Source organism: Lepidothrix coronata, unplaced genomic scaffold (genome assembly GCF_001604755.1).
Source record: "Lepidothrix coronata isolate B3197 unplaced genomic scaffold, Lepidothrix_coronata-1.0 Scaffold8, whole genome shotgun sequence".
NCBI lineage: Eukaryota > Metazoa > Chordata > Aves > Passeriformes > Pipridae > Lepidothrix > Lepidothrix coronata.
In genome coordinates, this window is record NW_016690188.1 from 6,848,564 (window position 1) to 6,868,520 (window position 19,957).

Here is a 19,957-nt window from a genome sequence, read left to right on the forward strand (position 1 = left end):
TGTGTGCCCCAGCACTCCTGCCCTGTAGCCCTGCACACTCTCAGGGCCGTGACTTTGGGGCCCTTCACAGGAGGTGAGGATGGGGATGATGCTTTTCTGCCACCCCTGCCAGCGGTTTGCATGTTTTTGGTTGCTGAAGGGCTCATGTGGCTGCCCCGTGTCCCCTGGCTGTCCCCCAGCTTGGCAGCAGTGGAACTGGTCACAACCCCGTGGCAGTGGCTGCCTGCCCCTGCACCGTCCAGCAGTGCTGCCAGCTGGGAGCCATCTCAGCTGCCGTTCCCGGATGCTTGTGGCTTGGCCAGTGGAAATTTCAGGGCGCAAAGCTGCTCTCATGTGGAAAACATCCTCCCCGCCATCCGGCATCCCTCAAACCCTGACCCCGGCAGAGTGAGCCTCTTGCCGGCATGTGCCTTGCCACGATCTCTGGCCTCAGGCCACCCCAGTGCATCACCGCTGTCCCCAGCAGCTCCTCCACGTGCAGAGACCATCACGTGTGGGCACAGTCTGGCATGTCCTGGGCCAAGGTGGGTGCTGATAGCCCCCCACCCTGGGCTGGTGCCTGCCAGTGAGGTGGGGGATGGGCAGAGGTGTGCAAGGAGGGGGGTGGCACTGCCTGTCAGCTGGCTCGCTGGGGAACGGGCAGTACAGAGTGGGCTGGAGACATTCCCTTTTATCTGCTGTTTAAAAGATAGAAACCACAGGGGAAAGAAACACAGAGAGCAAGGGCATGATGTCCCCTGTCTCTACGCTGTGCCCAGGTACAAGGGCTTTGGGAGGCAGTGGCCTCACCACTGCTCCCATGGCTGGGAAGCTGCCAGAACAGTCTGGGAAAGCCCATGGCGGCTGGAGATACTGCGGCTGGTGGGCTGGCTGCTGGCCCGTGCTGCCACAGAGCTGGCTAGGGTCCTTTGCATGCACAGGGTTAGCCAGTTCAGGGCCAGGGTGCCCTGGCTGGCGGGGACCACTGGTGGCAAGCCAGAGCTGCTTGATGCCAGCCACATGCAGACAGCCAGGGGCTGGTGGCCCTGGGGGGATACTACCTGGCTAGGGACCCATCGTATAGACCAGAGTTGTTCTCAGCTGGGGACTGGCTCCATAGTCCTCATGGGAAAGAGCGCAGCAGAGAGAGTAGGGAATGATGGGGTTGATAAAGGAGTACACCCTCTCCCATAGCACAGCACCCTGCTCCCATCTCACAGCACCTTTATTGAGGACAGGACTGGTGCATGGGTGGCCAGTGACTGTCCTGAGTCTGCTGGAGCAAGGGAGGTTGGGCAGGCAGGCTGAGGTAGTTGTCCTGGGGGGCATTGGAGCTGTGGAGGTGAGAGCTGCTGCAGTACCTGGGCCGCTCTTGCAAGTCCCGCTGGCAGCACGGGACTGGGCACCCCTGGGCACTCCCCACCAGCCCCAGTGTTCATCTCCATCCTCTGCAGCAGCATCAATAAATACAACAGTCTTCAAGTCCCTGAGCTCAGTCTGGTGCTGCCGGGGCACGGGAGTTGGACTGTCCTGCAGCACTGCTGGGACCATGCCGATGCCAAGGGGTCACACGAGGTTGCTGGCCAGGCGTTCTCGTCTCTCCAGGTCGCTCACCACGTCAGCACCATAGGCATCACCTGGAGAAAGTGACATCGGTGGTGATGGGGGAGGAACAAGGAACCTGTGGCACTCCCCGCCCTGTCACTTCTCCCACCCTGCCTTTCATGCCCGCTATGCTCCTGTCCCTCCTTACTTGTGTGGCAGCTGTGCATCCAGACACGCTGCCCATCATACTTGCACTGGCACCGCATCACATTGTTGGAGAAGTCTGACTCAGCCACTTCGTGCTTGGGGTTCACAACCACCTGAGAGGGCAAGAGGCAGGGCTGGGGGCATCTCTGCCATGCCCTGGCCAGGCAGGGCTGTGGTGCAGAGGGGTGCAGAGCTGCACCCCAATGTGCAGGGTGAGGGAGCGCTGATGGTGCCCATGTAGGGCAGCCCCCAGCCCTGAGCTCCAGTGGCTTGGTACCCCCCTGACCCTCCATTCCCATACCTGGAAGGTGTAGCTGCCTGGTGGCACATCGGTGATGTCAATCCACTGGCAGTCGATGTCATGGCGGTAGGTATCCCAGCACCCCACGCTCACCCCTTGCTCCCCAAAGTTGGCACAGGCGAAGCGTCGCTGCAGCCCTGCAGGAGGGTAGGGAGGTGAGGGAGGGCACAGACAGAGCCCTCTTCAAGGAGCAGAATGAGGGGCTGCTGTAAGCTCTGCAGACAGCACATACCCTCGGGGCAGTTGGTGTCCTCCAGGCAAAAGCTGGCCTTGTGCCCCTCTGCCACCTTGGAACCGTTGAGAGTTAGCAGGTCATAATGGGTAAAGACCTCGATGCTGTGGAAGTGCCTGTGGGGACAGGGACTGAGTACAGGGCTGGTGCACATGTGGGCGGCCCAGCTGCCCTGCTGGGAGCAGGCAGCACCCAGGGACTCAGCAAATTACAGCCTTGAAGCCAAATAAAGCCATAATGACAGTGTTGACGTGGACGCTGTTAACTACCTCGGGTGAGACAGTCTCTTGGGACCATGCCCTGCCTGGCCCTGGGAGGGGGCAGCTCCTTGCCAGCCTCTGCCCATGGGCTACTCACCGGTGGCACTGGTGCCAGGTCCAGGCATGCCGCCCCATCCTGGGTCGGAAATCAGCTCTTCCCAGGTTGTGGATCTGGGAGGAGAAGCGGAGGAGGCGGCGGAAGCCATAGGGCCACTGCATTTGGTCGGCAGAGCGGGAGAGGCAGCGCTCCTCATGGGCACAGTACAGCAGCCCCAGGGGCCGGTCCTCCAGGTAGGCTGTCTCCTGCACCAGCTGGGCATTCATCACCAGGTCTGGGGCATCTGGCATGAAGGGAACCGGCAGGGATTGAGAAGGTGATCCCCACCCTGCATAGCTCCCCCTACTCTCCAGGAGAACAGGGGTGCCGCCTCCCAGCAGTACCCCATGGGCTCCTGCTACTCACGGGCAGTGCAGGTGACCCCTGCTGAGAAGCGTCCCCCGCCGCTGGGGCAGTGGACAGGGCCATGGCGCTGGCACTGCTGGAGGGCCAGCTCGGTGCCGGCACAGCGCACCCCGCTCATCACAACCTGGGTGGCATCGGGGCTGCCTGCCCAGTACCACGTCTCCTGAGCAGAGGAGGAGCACAGTGCTTGGACCAGTCCTCCCACCCTCTGCCAGAACCCACCTGCCTCCCTCCTGCCCTAACGGTGCCACCAGGGCTTCTTGCCCCAGCTGTCCCATCCCAGAGGCCCAGCCACCCTATGCCCACACTACCCATCCTGCAGGACCCCTGGCACTCCTGGCCCCAGGATGGGAACCCACTCACCTGGAGGGCATGGCTGGCAAAGCCCAGCCCCAGCTGCCTGCAGACCACCATGGCCTCGTTCAGCCCCCACTGTGCACCGCACACTGCACCCCACTGCAGCCGCCCCTGCACCGGCACCAGCACCTCCACTACACCTTCTTCGGGGTTACGGCCCCCAGCCAGCCGCACCTGCCAGCAGAGAAGGGCTGAGCTGGAATGTGGTGCAGACCTCAGCCCCCCTCTCAGCACTGCAATGGGATAGGCAGCCCAACACATCTCCCTCAACTTCTTCCTCTTTTTCTCCCCACTCTTCCCACCAGCTCATCCTGCAGAACCCCAATGAGGTGCTGCTCTGTGTCGCCTCCATCCCCTGGGTCACCCCAGAGCTGCTCTGAGCATCCACACCAGGCACAGAGCTTGGCGAGCAAGGGCTGTGCAATGGAGCTTTGGCTCTGGGGAAGAGACAAGGGCTCACCTGGCTCTTGAAGTCCATGTGGGGCATGTGGCAGCGAACGGCAGCATCAGCCTTGTGCTGACACCCGCTCCGCTCGGCATCTTGGAAGCGGCACTCACCCAGGGTGCGCTCATGGCCAGTGCATTGTACATTGCTCATATGGATGGGCCCCAGACCTAAAGCAGAGGAAGGGTCAGTGCTCCCTGCTCCATGACCATCCTGGAGCAGGACCCCCCCACTCCTTCCCCTGGTCTGGGCATTCCCTAAGTGAATGGGGCAGCCCATGGCAGGAGCAGACAAGGGAGCCCCATGCCAGGGTAGGCTGGAGCTGACTGAAGAACCCAGGATGCTCCAATAGGACACATTAAACCAGTGGCTTTCCCCATCATACCCCTCCAAGTCCAGCAGTGCCCCAAGTCCATGCTGTGCCATCTGCCTCACCTTGTCCCATCTGGGCTCCCACCAGGGCCTGCTTCGCTGTCCCGTAGCCCAGCTGCCGGCACACCACACTGGCTGCGGTGAGGTCCCACTGCTTGTCACACACGGTGCCCCACTGCCCGTGGCGTAGCACCTCCACCCGGCCCTCACCGGGATGCGTACCCGCTCGCAACCGCACCGGGAGCACCTGGGCATGGGGAGCAGCTGGTCAGCACCCCCAGGACATGGCCACCCACCTGCACAAGTGCAAATGGAGTGGCTGGGTGTGCTGCTCAGCTCTGAGACCCTCTGTCGCTGGGATGAGGTGTGGGGCTCTGCCAGGGCTCACCTTTCCTGGGGAGGCCTTGCTTTTGCTCTTGCCCTTGCCTGTGCCCTTCTGGAAGGCCGGGCTGGGGAGACAGCTGACAATGGCGTGCATGCCGTGGGGGCAGGCATGCTGGCGGGGGGCTGGTGGGGCCACCTGTATAGGGCAGCGGGCCAGGTGGGGCTCCGAGCCCTTGCACTGCACCCTGTGGACCCAGAAGCTGTTCTTCTGGCTGAGAGTCTTCAGGCTGCCGAGGGAGAGGAGCAGGGCCAGTGTCAGCTTGGGTGCCAGAGACTCACCCCCACCCAATATCCATGCTGGGTGCCCACCCAAGATGCCCTGCCTGCCCTGCCCAGGGCTGAGTCCTACCTGGAGTTGGAGTCCTTCAGCTTCCTATTCCAGAGCTTTCTGTGGGTACACAGAGCCAGGAGGTTGGGGGGTGTCATGCTGACACTGCACAACTGAACCCCCCCACCCCATCACTCCAGCCCTCCCCAGCAGGAGCTGGAGCCATGAGGTCTTCCCACAGAATGTCAGGTTCTCTCACACTGGCGATTACCGTGCCAAGCCTGGCTGTACCATGTGTCCCAGCAGGACTGTGTGACTCCTGGCATTGGTAGGGGCTCATTATGCGCTGTATTTATAGTCCCAGTCTGAGACAGGGGTGGAGGGATTGAGAGACACTTGTCTTTCCTCTCCTTTCTCCCACGCTTTGCCAGTCATATCTGGTGACCATACCTACAGTCCTCTGGATGCTGCTGAGCCCAACTCTGCCTCTTGTCAAGGCCACAAGAAGGGGACCTAGGCATGCCCACCCACACATATGTGCAGCCCTTCCCTGACGCCCCCTCCAGTCTCTTGTCCCCACAGTGTGCCCAGCCAGGCACCTGCCCCACATGATTAGGTGCAATGCATGTTTCCCACATCCCTACCGGTAGAAGCTGGTGTTGATCTGCTTCTCGCGGGGGAAGCCCAGCATCCCACAGACCACACGGCTGTTGTTCCTGGTCCAGTTGGCATCACACACCTGCCTCCAGCGCCCGTTGTGCTTCACTTCCACAGCACCCTCCGTTACTGGCATGCTCAGCTTGGCTCGTGCCAGGATGGGCTTGAGCCGCACCTCCTCCAGGCTCAGCCCTGGCACCTGCCACAGTGGGCACAGGGTTGGGCATGGGACTCCAGTATCGAGGGCAGGGCATACAGGATGGGGACAAGGGAAAGGGTTAGAGGGACCTGCTCCCTGGTATACCCTACTGGGAACAGGGGAATTCCATGACCCCCCACTCACCTCTCTCAGGTTACCAGAGGTGGTGGCCTGGGGGGAGCTGCCAGGCAGTCGCTGTCCTGAGCACACCACACCAGCATCCTCACCATGGTGACAGTCACTGATGCCCCAGCCATTGTGGACACACTCTGCCAAGGAGCCTTCATTGCCCCCACACCGCACGTTGTCCAGCCAGATGGGGCCTGGGGATCACAGCACCATGGGCACCATCCAGTGCGTCCCGCTGGCTGCCTGCACCTACAGTCCCCAGGGCAGGTTCCCCCTCCCCACTGCCCTCCCCAGGACCCCCCACCCTTCCACTCCCCACCTGCCCCTTACCTTCCCCTTGGCCGTAGGTAGCACTATGGGTCCAGGTGATGGCTGCGGTGTAACCCAGCTGTCTGCAGGCGACGGTGGCCGCGTGGAAGTCGAAGCCATCGTCGCAGACGGTGCCCCAGCGTCCCTGGTACAGCACCTCCAGCCGGCCCTCTCCCGCTGGCCCCCGTGGTCCCCCCAGCCGCAGCTGCACTGGGGCCAGGTCCTGCCCGCTGGGGGCCACCCAGCACAGCAGCAGCACCAGAAGGATGGGACTTGTGCCAATTGGCATCACCATCGTGGTTCTGCAGGTGGGATGCCTGAGGACAGCCTGACAATGAGCCCTTGGGGATCATGGCAGGGTAGGGGTGCTCCCTGTGCCCCAGGAGTTGGCAATGGTGTAGGGATATCATGTCCCCTTGCGCAGTGGTGACATCCCTGTCCCTGTGCCTTGGGGGATGCAGGCACTAGACCCTGCCATACTTGCAGCATACCCCACCTCTGGGCTCAGCCCCAGCCCTGCACCCATCACTGCTTCACCCAACCCTGGCACAGCCCTCCTAGGAACCGACAGCCATGGGCAGCCCCATGAACATTGCCCCGTGCTCTTGTTGCTTCCTGCCTGCCCCGTGCTTCAGGACATGGGTGGGAGCCTCACAGAGCCCCCCTTTTTTTCCCGCTTGGATCCTTTGCCAAACACCAGGGTCCCTCCCCTCCCCGTCCTTCACACAGCTCTGTCTCCATCATCCCATCTCTTCCCCTGCATTCCCATTCAGAGCACTAGTGGGGTTGCTGACCCCCTCCAGGTGCCCAGATCTCCCCCCGCCGGGGCTACCGCCGGTACTCACCCTGGCAAGGGATGGCGGTGCAGGACTGGCAGCGATGCAGGGCAGGCGGTGGCGAGTGGACGCGACTGCTGGCTCCCGCTGCTGCTGGCTCCCACAACTCTTGACTCCCGCCGAGCACCGCCTGCAGCCGCTTTTATGTTGGAGCGGGGTGGGCCGCTCCGGGGGGGGGGAGCCTCCGCCCTCCCGCCTCGGGCCTGGAGCCCAGCCCTACTCCCTGCCCTCCCCCGGCCGTATCCTGCCACACTGGGGCAAACCTGTCCCCGCCCCAACTCCTGTCCTCCCCGCAGCCTGAGGGGGCTGAGGACCCCCGGATACCCCTACCTGTCGTGAGCCTGGATCTCCTCCCAGTCTGAACCGAATGCCCCCGGTCGAGGATGCTTCTCCCATGGGTCTGTCCCCCAGACAGGCAGAGCATGGACCTTGTGGAGGTGACAAACTGTCACGCTAGGGACACCTCAAAAGGACACCTCTTGCCCCTTCCCACCTACATAGTGGCTCAAATGGGCATGCAGGCAGGGGGTGCCTTGGGGTGCTGCAATGGGGCCAGGACTTGGGGGGCACAGAGAACACGGCAGGCTGTGGGATGGCATTGGAAGTCCAGAGTACGGTTCTCCCAGGGCTCAGGGCATCACCTGGGCCATTCCTGAGCCAGGCTGGCTCTGAAGGTCCTCAGGCATAGCCTTTCTCCCTGGGATGTGGAGACTGGGGATGCCCCCCTCCCGACCTGCCCCGGGAGCAACCTCCGGCTTGGGGTGCCGCCAGTCCCCGGGGCACCCCGCTGCCCACACGCCCGCCGTGCCCCGCCGTGGGATGGGGATAAACAGGAAACCCTGTGCCCTGGCTGTGCCCAGGGACCGGCCAGGAATGTGCCGGTGGCCACCGGGCTGTTTGTTTGGAGTCAAAGCAGCTGGATCCTGCCGGGAGGAGCCAGAATCAACACGGCCGGGAATAGCCCGTGAGCTCATCGCCACGTTTCGCAAGAGCTCCAGCACCTCTGGGTGTGCATGGGTGCACGGCGCCGGGACTCGCTCTCAGGAGACCCTCATCCCAGCCCTCTGCCTCGTCCGGGCTCAGGGCATATGCTGAAGCCTCTCCTGCGATAGGAGTCCCTGGCCAGCCCCAGCATGGGGGCCACGGAAAGCCCTGGGGAAGGGCAGGGTTGCAGCCAGCAGTGAAGCCTGTGACTCATTCGCGTCTCAACGTTTTGGAGCTCAATTTCTAAAGCGTGAGGCCAGAAGCCCCCCTGGCCTCCCCACCCGGAAGATGCTGGCAGGGGTCCAGGGCAGGCAGCTGCTGGGTACTGCTCCCAGCTCTGCCTCTGCTCCTGGGGTCAGCAAGAAGATGGCAGGGAGGGGGCTGGTGGGCTCTCCCACACCTGGGACCTGCCAGCCTCACCCCGCAGCAGTGGGGGCACTGTGTTGTGCTGCTCATTGTGACCGTGGCAGGCTGGAGGCATCCCCCTTTGCCTTGAGGTGTCACTCAGTGAGCCCCTCATCTCCCTCGGGGCTCACTGGGTGCCAGCACCTGCAGTCCCGGGCAGCCAGCAGCGGCAGCAGCTAAAAATACGCAGCCGGCAGCAGGGCAGCCCCGTGCGCGGGAAGCTGTGGGCAGCAGGCGGGCGTGCGGGGCTATTCTCAGAGGGCTGCGGGACTATTCCTGGCCAGTCAATATTGATTCAGCTAGCTCAGGTGCAGCAGCTCAGCCTGTCAGCACCGTATTTAGGGCCCAGCGGGAGGCGAGGTGGGCGGCTGAATCGGGAGCATTGTCCGGGGGAGGAAGAGGGCAGGGAGAGGATGTGAGCTCTGTAATCTGCAGCCAGCGGCTCCCGGGCCTGCTGTGGCTGAGGGTTGGCCAGCACGGAGCATCTGCCCTGGTGATGGAGGGACAGAACCAGAACATGCGCAGGCAGCACCTGGTGGGAACAGTAGGGAGTGTGGGGCACAAGGGAGTAGCTGCCACTCCTGGCTCCTGTGGCCTCTGAGCTGCTGGGCACATGTCTGCTCTACACAAACCTTCCCAGAGCTTGGGGATGGGGGACAGAGGACAGCTGGGGCCTCCAGGTAGCAAAGCAGGTCCCAGGCAGCTCCCTGGCTGCCTGCTTGTTCTAAGCACCATGGGAAGGTCCGGGCCAGCCCAGAACTGGAGGACTCCGTACAAACGGCCCTGCACACACCTGAGGCTGCATCAACAAGCACAGGAGAGGGTGAGGAGCTGTTTGTCCCTGTTCACTGCTCTGAAATGTGCCAGTCCCCTCTGGCACCTCCGCTGAGGTTGCAGCACCGGCCACAGTGCAGCCCCTCATGTTGGCATCGTGGGAGCTGCGTGAATTGCTCAAAAATCACAGCAAGAGTGCTTATGACAGAGCCCGGGCCAAGGTTTATTTCCATGGGCACAGGCAGGGGCTGAGTGAGGCTTACCAGGGTCACACAGTGCACAAGTCACTGCAGCAAAGCTGGGTTGTGGTAGGCTGGGAGAAGCCACCTGTTCAAGATAGTAGCAGCTGAGAGCACAGGGGACCCTGCCAGACTGCACCCTCATCTCTCTGGGGATGCTGCTCTGAGGTGTCTGGTAAGCAATTTGGGGATGGACAGGGCTCTGCATGGGATCAATGAGGCCTGCTGCTGCCACAAGCCTGTATTGGTGAAGTCAGTGTCACCACTGTCATCAGAGGCTCCTGAAGTCCTTGAGGGCCACCTGGGCAGCATTGCGTCCTGCTGCTCCCATCACTCCTCCTCCTGCAAGAAAGCAGAAATGGGGAGTGGTAGTACACCTCTTCCACATGCCCCTGCCTTCCTTCTGCAGCCCCCAGAAGGGTCCTGGCTCCCAGCTCTGCTCACCAGGGTGGGCTCCACTTCCACACAGGTACAAGCCAGGAATTGGGGACCGGTAGCCAGAGTAAGATGGTACTGGCCGGGCAAAGTACAGCTGGTCCAGAGACATCCCTCCGTGGAAGATGTTCTGCCAACAGAGCTCTATGTGAGCTGGCTGTGCCTGGCCCAAGACTGTATGCCCACCAGCATTGGCACCGTAGTGATGCTCAGAGGTGACACGCATGGTACCCACTCCACCGGGCAGTCCGAAGATCCTCTCCAGGTCTGGTGGTGTCAGGATATCCCTGCCAATGACGGATGCCTTAAATCCTGGGGCGTAGTCTTCAATGCAGTTGAACACTAGAGAAAGATGAAGGGACTGGTGGGCAGCTTGGGGGGACATGGGAGCAAGCCCACGCACAGTTACAGGGCAGCTCTGCCCATGGGCAGGGACCCGTGCTCCTGGTGTTACTGGAGTCTGTGTGTGCATTACCTACCCCTGTCTGCATACGCATTTCTGGCCTGCTCGTCCCAGGACTGACCATCTGCCAGCACGGACGGGGTGTACTGGGTGAAGAGGGACACAACGTGGCAGCCCTGTGGGGCCAGTCCTGGGTCCAGCGCTGAGGGGATGCAGAGCTCGATCATGGGCCTGAGGGAGCAGTACACCAGCTGGGCAGGCAGAGAGGGACCCAGCCACCCCACACCTCTTTCCCCAGCACCTGCCATGACTGTCCTGTCCCTTCCCCTGTGGAACCAAGGTGTGCCAGTGCAGGCTCCTACCTGTTGGAGGGGTGTCCGTGGGTAGCCTCGATGAATGCCTGATGCAGGAGGTTGGTGTTCTCGCAGTTGAGATGTATGGAGCACTGGTGGTGGGGCAGGGGCTGGCCGTCACGGGCATTGGGGGCAGCCAGGAAGCTGGGCAGTCGATCCACTGCCACTGGGCATGGGATGGGGAAATGGGGGAAGCAGGATGGGGAAATGGGGGAAGCCTCTTATTGAGCCTAGCAGTGGTGTTCCTCCAGCAGGGATGGCAGCAGAAGTGTCCTTGAAAGTACCTACCATTGATCTTGGTGACGGGGGAACGTGTGTCAACCTGCCGGATCCTCTGGACAAAATCCTTCGGCAGCTGCTTCTAGGATGGGATATGCCGGTGCAGAGACTGACTTTGAGGGGCAAGTGTGGATGGGGGGATGCTGACATGCCAAGCCCCCACCAGTCCCATGCACCCCATACCTGAGGAATGAGTTCCAGGAAAGTGATTTGGGGGGAGGCATTGGAGAGCACCAGTTTACTCCTCACCTCTGTACCATCCTGCAGCGCAACACCCTGTGCCCGCCCGTCCCTGCCCAGCAGCACGTGGCACACTGCCTGGGCAGGCAGAGGGGACAAGACTTCACCAAGAGCATCCCTGCTTCCTGCACGATGGCAAGGCAGCTCCCCTCTACCCAGCACCCCATACCTTCTCAGCAAAGATGTGGGCTCCCTGGGCTGTCGCTGCGTGGGCAATGGCTTGGGACAGGGCTCCCATCCCACCTGCCACGTAGCCCCAGGCTCCCCGCCGTCCCTCTAGCTCGCCCATGACATGGTGCAACAGCACGTACCTGTGGTAGCAGGATGCTAGGTTAGGTGCCAGACGAGGGGACAGGTCTCTCCCCTGCATGAGCAGAATGAGGGTGGTGCCATAGCCCCCACAGATGGGACTGTGCCAGCTCATAGGATGCCAGCTCAGTTCAGGGAGCATGCACCAGCCAGGACTCAATCTGACTCAAGGTTAGGGGTGTCCAAACAGCAAAGGGATAGGTGGGGGCCACCCAGGAGAGCCATATGGCAGGGATGGCCCCTTGCCCAGTTCCAACCCTTGAGGTACCCTGGCAAGGCTGAACAGGCAGTGAGAGGGAGAGGCAAGGAGTCAGGGCATTGGGTACTGGGGTGCAGCAGGGCCAAGCACAGAGTGTGGCATGGGGGGACAATGCAGCCATGAGCCCCAGGGGGAAGGGACCCTCACCCGCTGCCGGGGGTGTGGGGGCTAGTCATGGCTCCAATCACCGCGTCAGTAGCCAGAGTTGCCTTCAGGGGCTCTGACTCAAACCACTGATCCAGGATCTGGCCCAGGAGAAAGAGAGCATGCCAGGCTTAGGGTGCGGAGCTGCTGCAGCACCCTTGCAGGAAGGACCCGAGGCAGTGGGTGGCTCCACACTGCTACCATCAGCACAAACCTTGGAGATGGGAGCTGTGAGCACCTCGTAATAGCGGGGCAGCTGCTGGCCGAGCGCCAGCCCTGGGGGTGGAGAGGTGGTGTGAGAGCTGCATTGCTGTACCAGGGCTGGCTGCTGGTGCCCAGTTGGGTTTGGGGAACAGGCAGTGGGACCAAGGTCGGCAAGCCTACCAGAGCCTGCCAGCCCAGCTGGGGCTCCTGAGGAGGCTCTGCATTGCTCAACCCAGGTGCTGGAAAACACCCCTTGCCATTGGGGTTCCCCAGCACCCCAGATGTACCTGCCTGCAGCAGGGGCCACAGGGCTCGCAGGTTCCTGAGCTGCTGCAGCAGGGACCCCTTCCCCAGGGCAGCTGTATCCACTGGAGGAGAATCCAGCAGTGGGTCAAGGGCCGACACCATGCCCCCCATGAATGCCTCATACTCAGGGTAAGCCTGAAAGGGGACAGAGAAGGAAAAACAAGGACTGCACCATGGTAGGTGCAATGGATATCACACCCAGGAGCAACCCTGCTGCTTCAGGGACAGGGCAGCACCTCAATGGCTTTGCTGTGCCAGGTGTGTGCCCCTGCAGTACCTGGGCATCCTTGTGGGAGAACTGAGCAATCTGCTGCTGATTCTGGGCCATGTTGTGTCCCAGCAGGAGGGAGCGAGGAGGGCTCCTGTCCTCCAGCAGTGGGGTGAAGGAGTAGGGGTCCCGCGGGAGCACCCTCAGGCCATGCCGCTACAAGACAGGGATGTCCCTGCTACAGGACCCACCCTGCAGAGACAGCCTTGCAGCAGGGGCACCCTGCCTGCATGCTGGGAGGTGCTGGCAGACCAGCAAGGGATGGGTGCCAATACCTGCAGCTCCAGCTCGGCATAGATTTGTGGCCGCAGCAGGCTGAGCAGGTATGATGCCCGGGAGAACTTGAACCCTGGAAGATGTGGGGTGGAGGAGGGTGGCCACACCCAGGGCTAGCCAGGGCCAGGGTGACAAGGGGCATGCAGGGGTACCTGGCACAATCTCCTCTGTGACAGCTGCACCGCCCAGCACGTGGCGCTTCTCCAGCACAGCTGTGCGCACCCCTGCCTGCTGCAGGTAGGCAGCCTGTGGGGAGCATGGCATCACACTGCCCATCCCTCCAGCTGGGATGTGTCCCTGTCAGTCTGAGCACCCTCTTGCACATGGTGCTCCCCCTCACCAGGGAGGGCCCTGTGGGAGCCCCCAGCCCCATGGGCACTGCCACAAAAGCCCTCCCTTGACCACTGTGCAGACCCTTCCCAATCCCTGGCTGTTCCCCAGGGATAGAGGAGAGGCAGCATGCCATTCTTGGTACTTACTGCCACCAGCCCGTTGTGCCCTGCAAGGAGAGAGAGAGGTGAGCAGAGTCCAGTGTTGGGACAGTCCCACAGGACAGGGCACCCTGCCATGCCTAGGCATGGGGGAGCCACAGCCACCCGAATAACGGGCTCTGGACACAGGGATACAGGTGACAAGGGGCATCCTCCACTGGCCCTACAGCCCTGGCCCTAATGGTGCAGGGGAGGGGGACAGAAGTGGTCAAGGCAGATGTTCCCTTTGCGCCCTGCATGCTGGGGAGCTGCAATGTGTGCCCAGCTGTGCCAGACCCCTGGGGGTTTGCAACGTGTCCAGCACTGCTGTGGTTCCTGCCTGGCCACTCCCCTGCCACCTGCTATGGCGGAAGGACAAATGGGGGTCCCCGCTGGCTCCCCGCAGCTCGACACTTGCTCCCTTGCTCCGTTACCTGCCCCGATCACCACCGCGTCGTACTCCCGCTGCAGTCGCTCTGCAGCCCCGGCGTGGGTCAAACGTGCTCCTGACAGCCCCAGGGACAGATGCCAGTCCTGCAGCCAGCGGGAAGAGCAGACTGTGTTCAGTCTTGCCTGGATCCTGGTTGCCATTGCCCCACAGTGCCTGGCCATGGCTGCCCTGAGTCCTGCAGCCTGGACTTTGCTTTCCTGGCGGAACTCTTCCCAGGGCTTCCGGGCACGGGGAAGAGATGGGGGGGCCCGGGCAGGGAACGCCTTGAGGCAGGGCCAGCCACTGTGTGCCGGGGCTTGCAGGGACGATAGGCGGGACAGGAGCACATGCCGAGCAGCACTGCCCCTGCTGCTGGCACTGACGCTGGCACAGTTTTGCTGGGGGCTTGCAGCAGGGCTGGAGACCAGCCCCAGTGCTGAGAAGGCGACAGGGTCAGATCCTGTCTGGGGATCAGCAGGATGCCAGGTACTCCCCAGACTATACTCCAGGAAGGTGCTGGGCAGGCAGGCGAGGGCCTGAGAGCCGCCCCTCCTCCAGCCCCTGTTCTGTTCCAGGGATGATCCAGAGGCATGTGGCTGGGGTGATGGGCCAAGCGCTGCAGGTCAGAGTGAGTTTGCCCCACCTTGAGCAGGCAAGCCCCAAGCAGGTGGGGACAGCAGGAAAAGGGGCAGCTTAGGGAAGAGGTTGGCTTTGAATCCAGTGCTATTGCTTGGCAAATTCCTGCCCAGCAGGATGGGGCAAAGGACCTGTCATGGTCCAGTGCTCTCGGAAGAACCATCTTCAGCTCCAGGGAGCAGCATGGGAGCAACAAGGGGCAGTGGCTGCCCAAGCCCCTTGTGGCTGGCCTCAATCCCGACTGTGCCCGAGGTCTGGACATGCACTGAGTCCTGATGTGCCTGGGACACACATAAGCTGCCTCAGATTTACTTGCTGTTCCCAGAGGAGCTCAGACCTGCGGCTAACCAGTGCCTGGGAGTGTGGGTGTGGGGAAGGAGGTACAGGACAGGATGCACCTCCCCAGAGCCTGCCTAATGTCTGAGGGCCTCACACCCCACATTTGGGGGTGAGGGGGAAGGGGGATGCACTCCAGACCATTTCTCCATGCACGTTTGGCTACACTATTTTGAGCTCCGGCCAAAGCCAAGCAGCAATGCCAAGCTAACACTATAAATCCTGCTCCAGAAAAGCCCTTTTCAGCAAGATGGTGATGTGCCAACGACTTCTCAGCCCCACTCTCTGCCTGTCCCCAGAGGCTGCTGGGTGGCAGTGAAAACCCATGGAGAGCAGGGAAGGGGGTAGTGCCAGCCCTGCCAGGCTGAAGGATGGGAAGGCTGCCTGTCACTTCCTGCAGACACAGCCCACGACACAGACACTGAGAAAGCAGCCCAGGTTCCTGGAACATCCACACCCGCTTTAATGCCCGAGGTGGCCAGAGGCAGCTCAGAGCAGAGGGATGCGGGATGGCTCCCAGAGGCGCCGGGCCAAGTCGCAGGCCTGCTGGACCACAAGCTCAGAGGGGATGATGCCTAGGTGCACAGTCAGCAGCTCGTAGCACTTCACTACTTCTGCCTGGTGGTTCTTGCTGTAATAACGCAGCAACTTCCTGGGGAGGAGAAGAAAGAGGCCTTGGCAGGTAGAGTGCACACAGGCACCCCCTTTCTAACCATCTTCCCTTTAGAAAGTCCTTTGCAAGGACACAGAAGAACCATGGCACCAGGCTGGGGAGGTGGGCTGGTGCAACCCCAGTGACACCACAGCACCAGTATCACCCTGTAGTGACACCCTGGTGAGGATAACATTACTCACAGGGACCCCCATGCCAGCCTAGCTTTGAGCCCCGATGCCAAACGACAAGGCTGGTGACTGCTCACCTGTAGTAGTCCCCTGCCAGCATCCCAATTGGAGCAGAATCATCAGACAGAACCGGTACCTCTATCATCTCCAGCTTGTAGCCCTGGGGAGAAATGACAGCAGAGGGCAGAAGCAGGGATGGGACTGCCGAGGAGCCAGAGCTGGCTGTGCCTACAGCCCCTCTCCCTGCCCCAGAAGGTGCTGGGGCAGAAGGGCTCAGCCCCTTCCTGGCCCCACATACCAGCTCATTCTCAAACCAGAGGAAGTAGGAGCAACAGTAGTCGCCATCCTGCAGCATTAGTGTCGTGTAGCCCTTCTGTAGGTATCGCCGGGCCAGTGTGATCAGGGACCAGACCTGGAGGACAAGGGACATCTGAAGCCTGAGCAGAAAATCCTCCAATTACCACCCCCTCTGGTGGTTCCCATGCCACCTCTATCCCCCATGAGCAGTACCTTTCTCTTGATGAAGTTGGCCAGGGGACCCTTGCCGAGCTCTGAGCTGGACTTCTCTGTCACGCTGAGTGATGGTGCCATCATCTGCCCAGCTGTGCGGTCCACATAGATGAAGTGCACCAGGCCAGGAAAGTCCTCTAGGTATGTGAGGTGGGTTAAGGGTGTCCAACAACTTTGGTGCCTTTCCAGGACAGCCCCTGAGCCTCAGGGAAACTGCCTTCACCCACTACACTCCTCCCCTTGACCCTGGTGCTGGGGGATAGGGTCCCACTCCCACGTCTGCTACCCCCTTGAGGACACTCCCTCTCCAGGCTGTGTTCCCAGCCACAGAGATGGGTATGACACCATGGTGATATTGCGCCTGCTCTTCACCAGAAGGAAGTCCCGCCAGTCCAGCAGCTTCTCCCTGTCGAGAAGAAGCACGGTGAGAGTCCAGGACCCCCAAGTCCCAGCACAGCTGGGTGTGCAGCAGCCCCTTGGTGATGCTGGCCACCCCATGCACTCACCTCATCAGCTTCTGAGCATGGTCCCGCAGCCCCTGGGACAGGCTGTGGCCAGCAGAGGTCAGGAAGAGCTGGCGGTACACAGAGCAGAGCTGCCGCTTCACGCTGGCCACTGCCTGCAGCAGCCTGAGCCAGGAGACACAGAGAATACTGAGTTTGGACACTGGGTCCCCAGCACTGCAGGGACAGCTGTGCTGGCCCCAGCCTGAAAAAGGCGCCTGCCTGCTTTGCAGACTTTCCCTGGCCACTCCCTACTCACTCCAAGGAGCTCCCAGGCTCGCTCCGGGAAAATATCTTGTTCTTGAAGTCCAACCAGGTGTTCTGCAACTAAAAAGACAGGACTGTGTCAGGCTGTGGGGACAGCAGGACAGGATCCTCATGTTCCCACTCCCACCTGGATGTCCTGTCCACTCAGCTTCTTCACAAACTTGTCCATGCGCTGCCGCAGCTCGGCCAGGAACGGGTAGGAGCGTGCGACTCCAGCCTCTGGCCCCTCTTCCAGCTTCTTCTCAAGCACCAAGAACCCATCCAGCAACTGGTATAAGGTGACAGCTACCTGGGTCATGGGGCCCTGCCAGGGAAGGGAAATGTGGGTCAGGCAAGACTCAGTCCAACATCGCCTCCCTGACCTCAGAGGCAGCTCACCTTGGTCAGTAGCACGAGGGAGATGCCTGGCCAGAGTGGCAGGCAGTGCATGGTGTGTGGCAGCAAGGGGCAGTAACCTTCCCGCAAGCTGGCATCCAAGAAGATCCTTCTGGGGTTTGAAGCTTCAGGGACCAGAGGCCCCAAGGTCTGGAGCAAGTCCTCTGCCATCTGGGGAGAAAGAGAAGATGCTCAGCCCCCCTGTGGGTATGAGGCAGCCTGCACCAACCCGGGATGCTCTGTAGGGACATGGCAATGCCCTGAAAGCTGCAACCAGGCATGACAGAACTGAAGGAGCTGAAGGGGCCATGCAACAGAAGATCAGCAGCAAGGGAAGTGCCCAGGAACCCCAAAAGAGCACCAGACAGAAAGACAAAGGTTGCAAATGTCTTAAAGTGAGGCCAATGCTTACTTGCAGTGTGTGAAGTGCTGCAGCATCCATCACAGAAGCAGCCCAGAAAGCCCAGAGGCAGCAGAGGGAGACACTGGACTGCTCTGAGGCAGCCCTGATTTCTCTCTGCTGACAGCTCTGGACAGGGAGACTGTAAGCAACGCCTCAGAGAGGGCACAGTTAGGCACAACATGTGGGACACAGGGTACCCACAGCTGCAGCACAGCAAGAGACGAGTGCCGAAGACCGGAGACCGCAAAGAGCACAAAGAGCATCGGGACAGGCTGTCGAGACGTGGAGCTGGGAGGCATTGCAGGACTGTGCTCACCTGGACATCTGCAGCTTCTGCCTCCCCAATGCTCAGCATCTCAGCACCCTCTGACCAGCTCTCACTGCCTGCAGGGAACACAATAGCAGGTTGCCCTTCCCACCAGGCCCCTTCACAGCCCCAGAGCCTCTGCAGGGCTGAGGGCAGGCGGCAGGGCTGCTGCCTAGCTGGGGACTCACCTGTGCTGTGCCTGCCTGGCGAGGGCTCAGGTGTGTAGTAGACCTCGGGCACAGATTGATCATCTGTGTCCTGCCACTGAGAATGGATGTGTCAGCAATGGGAGCAATCCAGGCAGTCCTTCCAGCATACCACCCTACAGCTCCTGATCTCATGGCCTCACCTGGTCATCTGAGTCCTTCTCTGCAGCTCCATGGGAGCCAGGGCCACTCACAGGGATGCTCTCACTTCTCTTGGGTCCCTCGGGGAGAACGTTCCCTGCCATGGGCTTCCAAAAAGAGGGAAAAAAAGTTAAGCCCTGGCTGCCAAGGCCTCCCCCCACAGGAGCACCTTGACCTGCTCTGGACCCCAGTCCTGCTCTAGATCACCTGGGGGCTGAGCTCCTCCTCGGCACTCTGGCTGGGGTACAGGTCCTGCACCAGGAGGATGAGGACAAGCAGGTCGGCCGGGCGGATGGAGCTGGCATTGCGGCTGCAAGACAGAGAAGGGAAGGGTCAGCCGGGAGGATAAGTGGTGTCTTTGGGGAGGGCGGTGGGGCCGGGTGTACCTGGAGTAGAAGGCCAGCAGCTTGGTGTGCACCAGAAGGAAGGCATGGCCCACCTCGTCCCCACCACGCTCAGGACTGGCATTGATGTACTGCACCACTTGCCGTTCCAGGAACTCAATGCATTGCTCACACAGCTGAGGGTGGATCAGCCGCTCCACGGCCTGGGGTGCAGGTGGGAAGAAGGCTGCGGAGTTCCCCTAGACCCAGCCTCACAGCCGCAAGGGCAAGTTTGAGCTTCCACTGCCCCAGGGAGTTGCCCCAAAGTCCCCAGCCTAGAGCCTTTCCTCACATCCCAGGACTCTATGCAGCCTCACACCCCTGGAATGCCCCAAAAGTGAGGGACAGCCCGGGGCATTGGTACCTCCACTGCAAAGCTCTGGTCCTCCTCCCGCAGGTGGCTGTAGGTCTCCAGAAGGCCCCGCAGCAGGCTCCATACACGCTCCCGCTGCTCTGAGTCAGCTGGCCGCAACCTGCACCGGTCACAGAGTGTGAAGTGAGAGGCAGCTGTCACCTCCTTGTGTGGGACGGACACCACAAAACCCAGCTGCAGCCCAGCAGGCAGGGGGGGTCATGCTGAAAAGAGGCGTCCCAGTCTGGAGACACCCACTCCCACCCCTCCGTGCTGCACGAAGGCACCGCGTGGCAGCCACCCCAGAACCCCGGCATGCCAGCCCGTGCCGGTGGCCGTGCCCACTCACTCCTTGCGGATGAGGTGTGAGTCGAGCGTGACGAGGCCACAGTGAGCCTCCACCAAGCGCCGCAGCACGAAGAGCGTCCGGCGCAGGTCGTCCTCAGTCTGCGTCCCGTCGCCGTTCACTGCGATGTACAGGCAGTCCCCGAACTGCAACCGGCAGCGCGGTCAGGCGGGGGCCGGCCGGGGGTCCCCGGTCCCCGGTGCCGGTCCTACCGTCTGCAGGACGTGGAGGTGCCGCCCGCCCTCGGTGGCGAAGCAAGTGTAGGTGTCGGCGAGCTTCTCCAGCAGCGCCGCGCAGGAGATGATGAGGGGGGCGAAGAGGGTGTTGAGACTGTCCTCCAGCGCCGGGCCCTGCGCCACACGCTCCCGATCAGCGCCCACGCGCGACCGCGCCCCCCGCGCCCCCTTCCCCGCACCCGTCCCACCCCGTCCCGCCCCACCTGCCCGGCGTGGGGCGACCGCAGCCGGCGGAGGAAGGCGCCATCGGCCCAGTAGAAGAGCAGCTCGGCCGCGGTGCTGGCGACCAGGACACACCGCATGGTTGGCGGCGCTGCGGGCACCGGGGGCTCCGGGACCGCGCGGCCCGACCCGCCCCGCGCCGCTTCCTGCTCCGCCGCGCGTGACCGCCG

The 19,957-nt window shown here is 61.9% G+C and overlaps 3 protein-coding genes across 5 annotated transcripts; all 3 read right to left on the bottom strand.

Annotated features, from left to right (window-relative positions):
• Positions 1–1,217: 1,217 nt before the first annotated feature.
• LOXL4 (lysyl oxidase like 4) lies at positions 1,218–6,402 on the bottom strand. Its single transcript, XM_017839457.1, has 14 exons — positions 6,129–6,402; positions 5,814–5,992; positions 5,458–5,669; positions 4,895–4,933; positions 4,550–4,772; positions 4,225–4,408; positions 3,805–3,959; positions 3,351–3,518; positions 2,988–3,150; positions 2,622–2,865; positions 2,265–2,380; positions 2,033–2,169; positions 1,733–1,844; positions 1,218–1,616 (listed from the first exon to the last, which is right to left on the bottom strand). Exons 1-14 carry the CDS (start codon positions 6,400–6,402, stop codon positions 1,546–1,548), a joined length of 2,277 nt encoding a protein of 758 aa, XP_017694946.1. The 3' UTR covers positions 1,218–1,545.
• A 2,905-nt stretch (positions 6,403–9,307) lies between these two features.
• Positions 9,308–13,939, bottom strand: PYROXD2 (pyridine nucleotide-disulphide oxidoreductase domain 2). The gene is made up of 16 exons (XM_017804223.1): positions 13,726–13,939; positions 13,301–13,320; positions 12,974–13,067; positions 12,821–12,894; positions 12,555–12,701; positions 12,259–12,412; positions 11,982–12,043; positions 11,771–11,868; positions 11,225–11,366; positions 10,999–11,133; positions 10,825–10,897; positions 10,546–10,702; positions 10,260–10,414; positions 10,016–10,122; positions 9,790–9,910; positions 9,308–9,687 (listed from the first exon to the last, which is right to left on the bottom strand). The coding sequence occupies exons 1-16, from the start codon at positions 13,901–13,903 to the stop codon at positions 9,617–9,619; spliced, it is 1,788 nt and encodes a 595-aa protein (XP_017659712.1). The 5' UTR covers positions 13,904–13,939; the 3' UTR covers positions 9,308–9,616.
• A 1,193-nt stretch (positions 13,940–15,132) lies between these two features.
• Positions 15,133–19,870, bottom strand: HPS1 (HPS1, biogenesis of lysosomal organelles complex 3 subunit 1). 3 transcript variants are annotated; one of them, XM_017839087.1, is made up of 18 exons: positions 19,769–19,870; positions 19,542–19,679; positions 19,333–19,475; positions 18,996–19,104; positions 18,635–18,795; positions 18,456–18,558; positions 18,251–18,355; positions 18,090–18,165; positions 17,911–17,978; positions 17,195–17,362; positions 16,944–17,120; positions 16,809–16,876; positions 16,553–16,675; positions 16,387–16,452; positions 16,047–16,191; positions 15,835–15,948; positions 15,614–15,696; positions 15,133–15,345 (listed from the first exon to the last, which is right to left on the bottom strand). In XM_017839087.1, the coding sequence occupies exons 1-18, from the start codon at positions 19,865–19,867 to the stop codon at positions 15,183–15,185; spliced, it is 2,109 nt and encodes a 702-aa protein (XP_017694576.1). In that variant the 5' UTR covers positions 19,868–19,870; the 3' UTR covers positions 15,133–15,182. The 3 variants fall into 3 exon arrangements, with proteins under 3 accessions (XP_017694576.1, XP_017694589.1, XP_017694581.1); XM_017839092.1 differs by lacking the exons at positions 15,133–15,345; positions 15,614–15,696; positions 15,835–15,948; ... (2 more) ...; positions 16,553–16,675; positions 16,809–16,876 and having other exon boundaries at positions 16,950–17,120; positions 17,272–17,362; XM_017839100.1 differs by lacking the exons at positions 17,911–17,978; positions 18,090–18,165; positions 18,251–18,355; ... (4 more) ...; positions 19,542–19,679; positions 19,769–19,870 and adding an exon at positions 17,604–17,711.
• Positions 19,871–19,957: the final 87 nt, after the last annotated feature.

Excerpts from the sequence above, each read along its gene's own strand:
- HPS1 (XM_017839087.1), bottom strand. The coding sequence starts at position 19,867 with ATGCGGTGTGTCCTGGTCGCCAGCACCGCGGCCGAGCTGCTCTTCTAC. Across the intron at positions 17,979-18,089 it reads GCCAGGCAGGCACAGCACAG|GCAGTGAGAGCTGGTCAGAG; the intron begins GTGAGTCCCCAG and ends TGTTCCCTGCAG. Across the intron at positions 16,676-16,808 it reads GAGCCTGGGAGCTCCTTGGA|GCTGCTGCAGGCAGTGGCCA; the intron begins GTGAGTAGGGAG and ends CTCCTGGCTCAG.
- PYROXD2 (XM_017804223.1), bottom strand. The coding sequence starts at position 13,903 with ATGGCCAGGCACTGTGGGGCAATGGCAACCAGGATCCAGGCAAGACTG. Across the intron at positions 12,044-12,258 it reads GTGGCCCCTGCTGCAGGCAG|GGCTGGCGCTCGGCCAGCAG; the intron begins GTACATCTGGGG and ends CTCCACCCCCAG. Across the intron at positions 11,869-11,981 it reads TCACAGCTCCCATCTCCAAG|ATCCTGGATCAGTGGTTTGA; the intron begins GTTTGTGCTGAT and ends CTCCTGGGCCAG.
- LOXL4 (XM_017839457.1), bottom strand. The coding sequence starts at position 6,402 with ATGGTGATGCCAATTGGCACAAGTCCCATCCTTCTGGTGCTGCTGCTG. Across the intron at positions 5,670-5,813 it reads CCTCTGGTAACCTGAGAGAG|GTGCCAGGGCTGAGCCTGGA; the intron begins GTGAGTGGGGGG and ends CCACTGTGGCAG. Across the intron at positions 4,409-4,549 it reads GCAAGGCCTCCCCAGGAAAG|GTGCTCCCGGTGCGGTTGCG; the intron begins GTGAGCCCTGGC and ends CCCCATGCCCAG.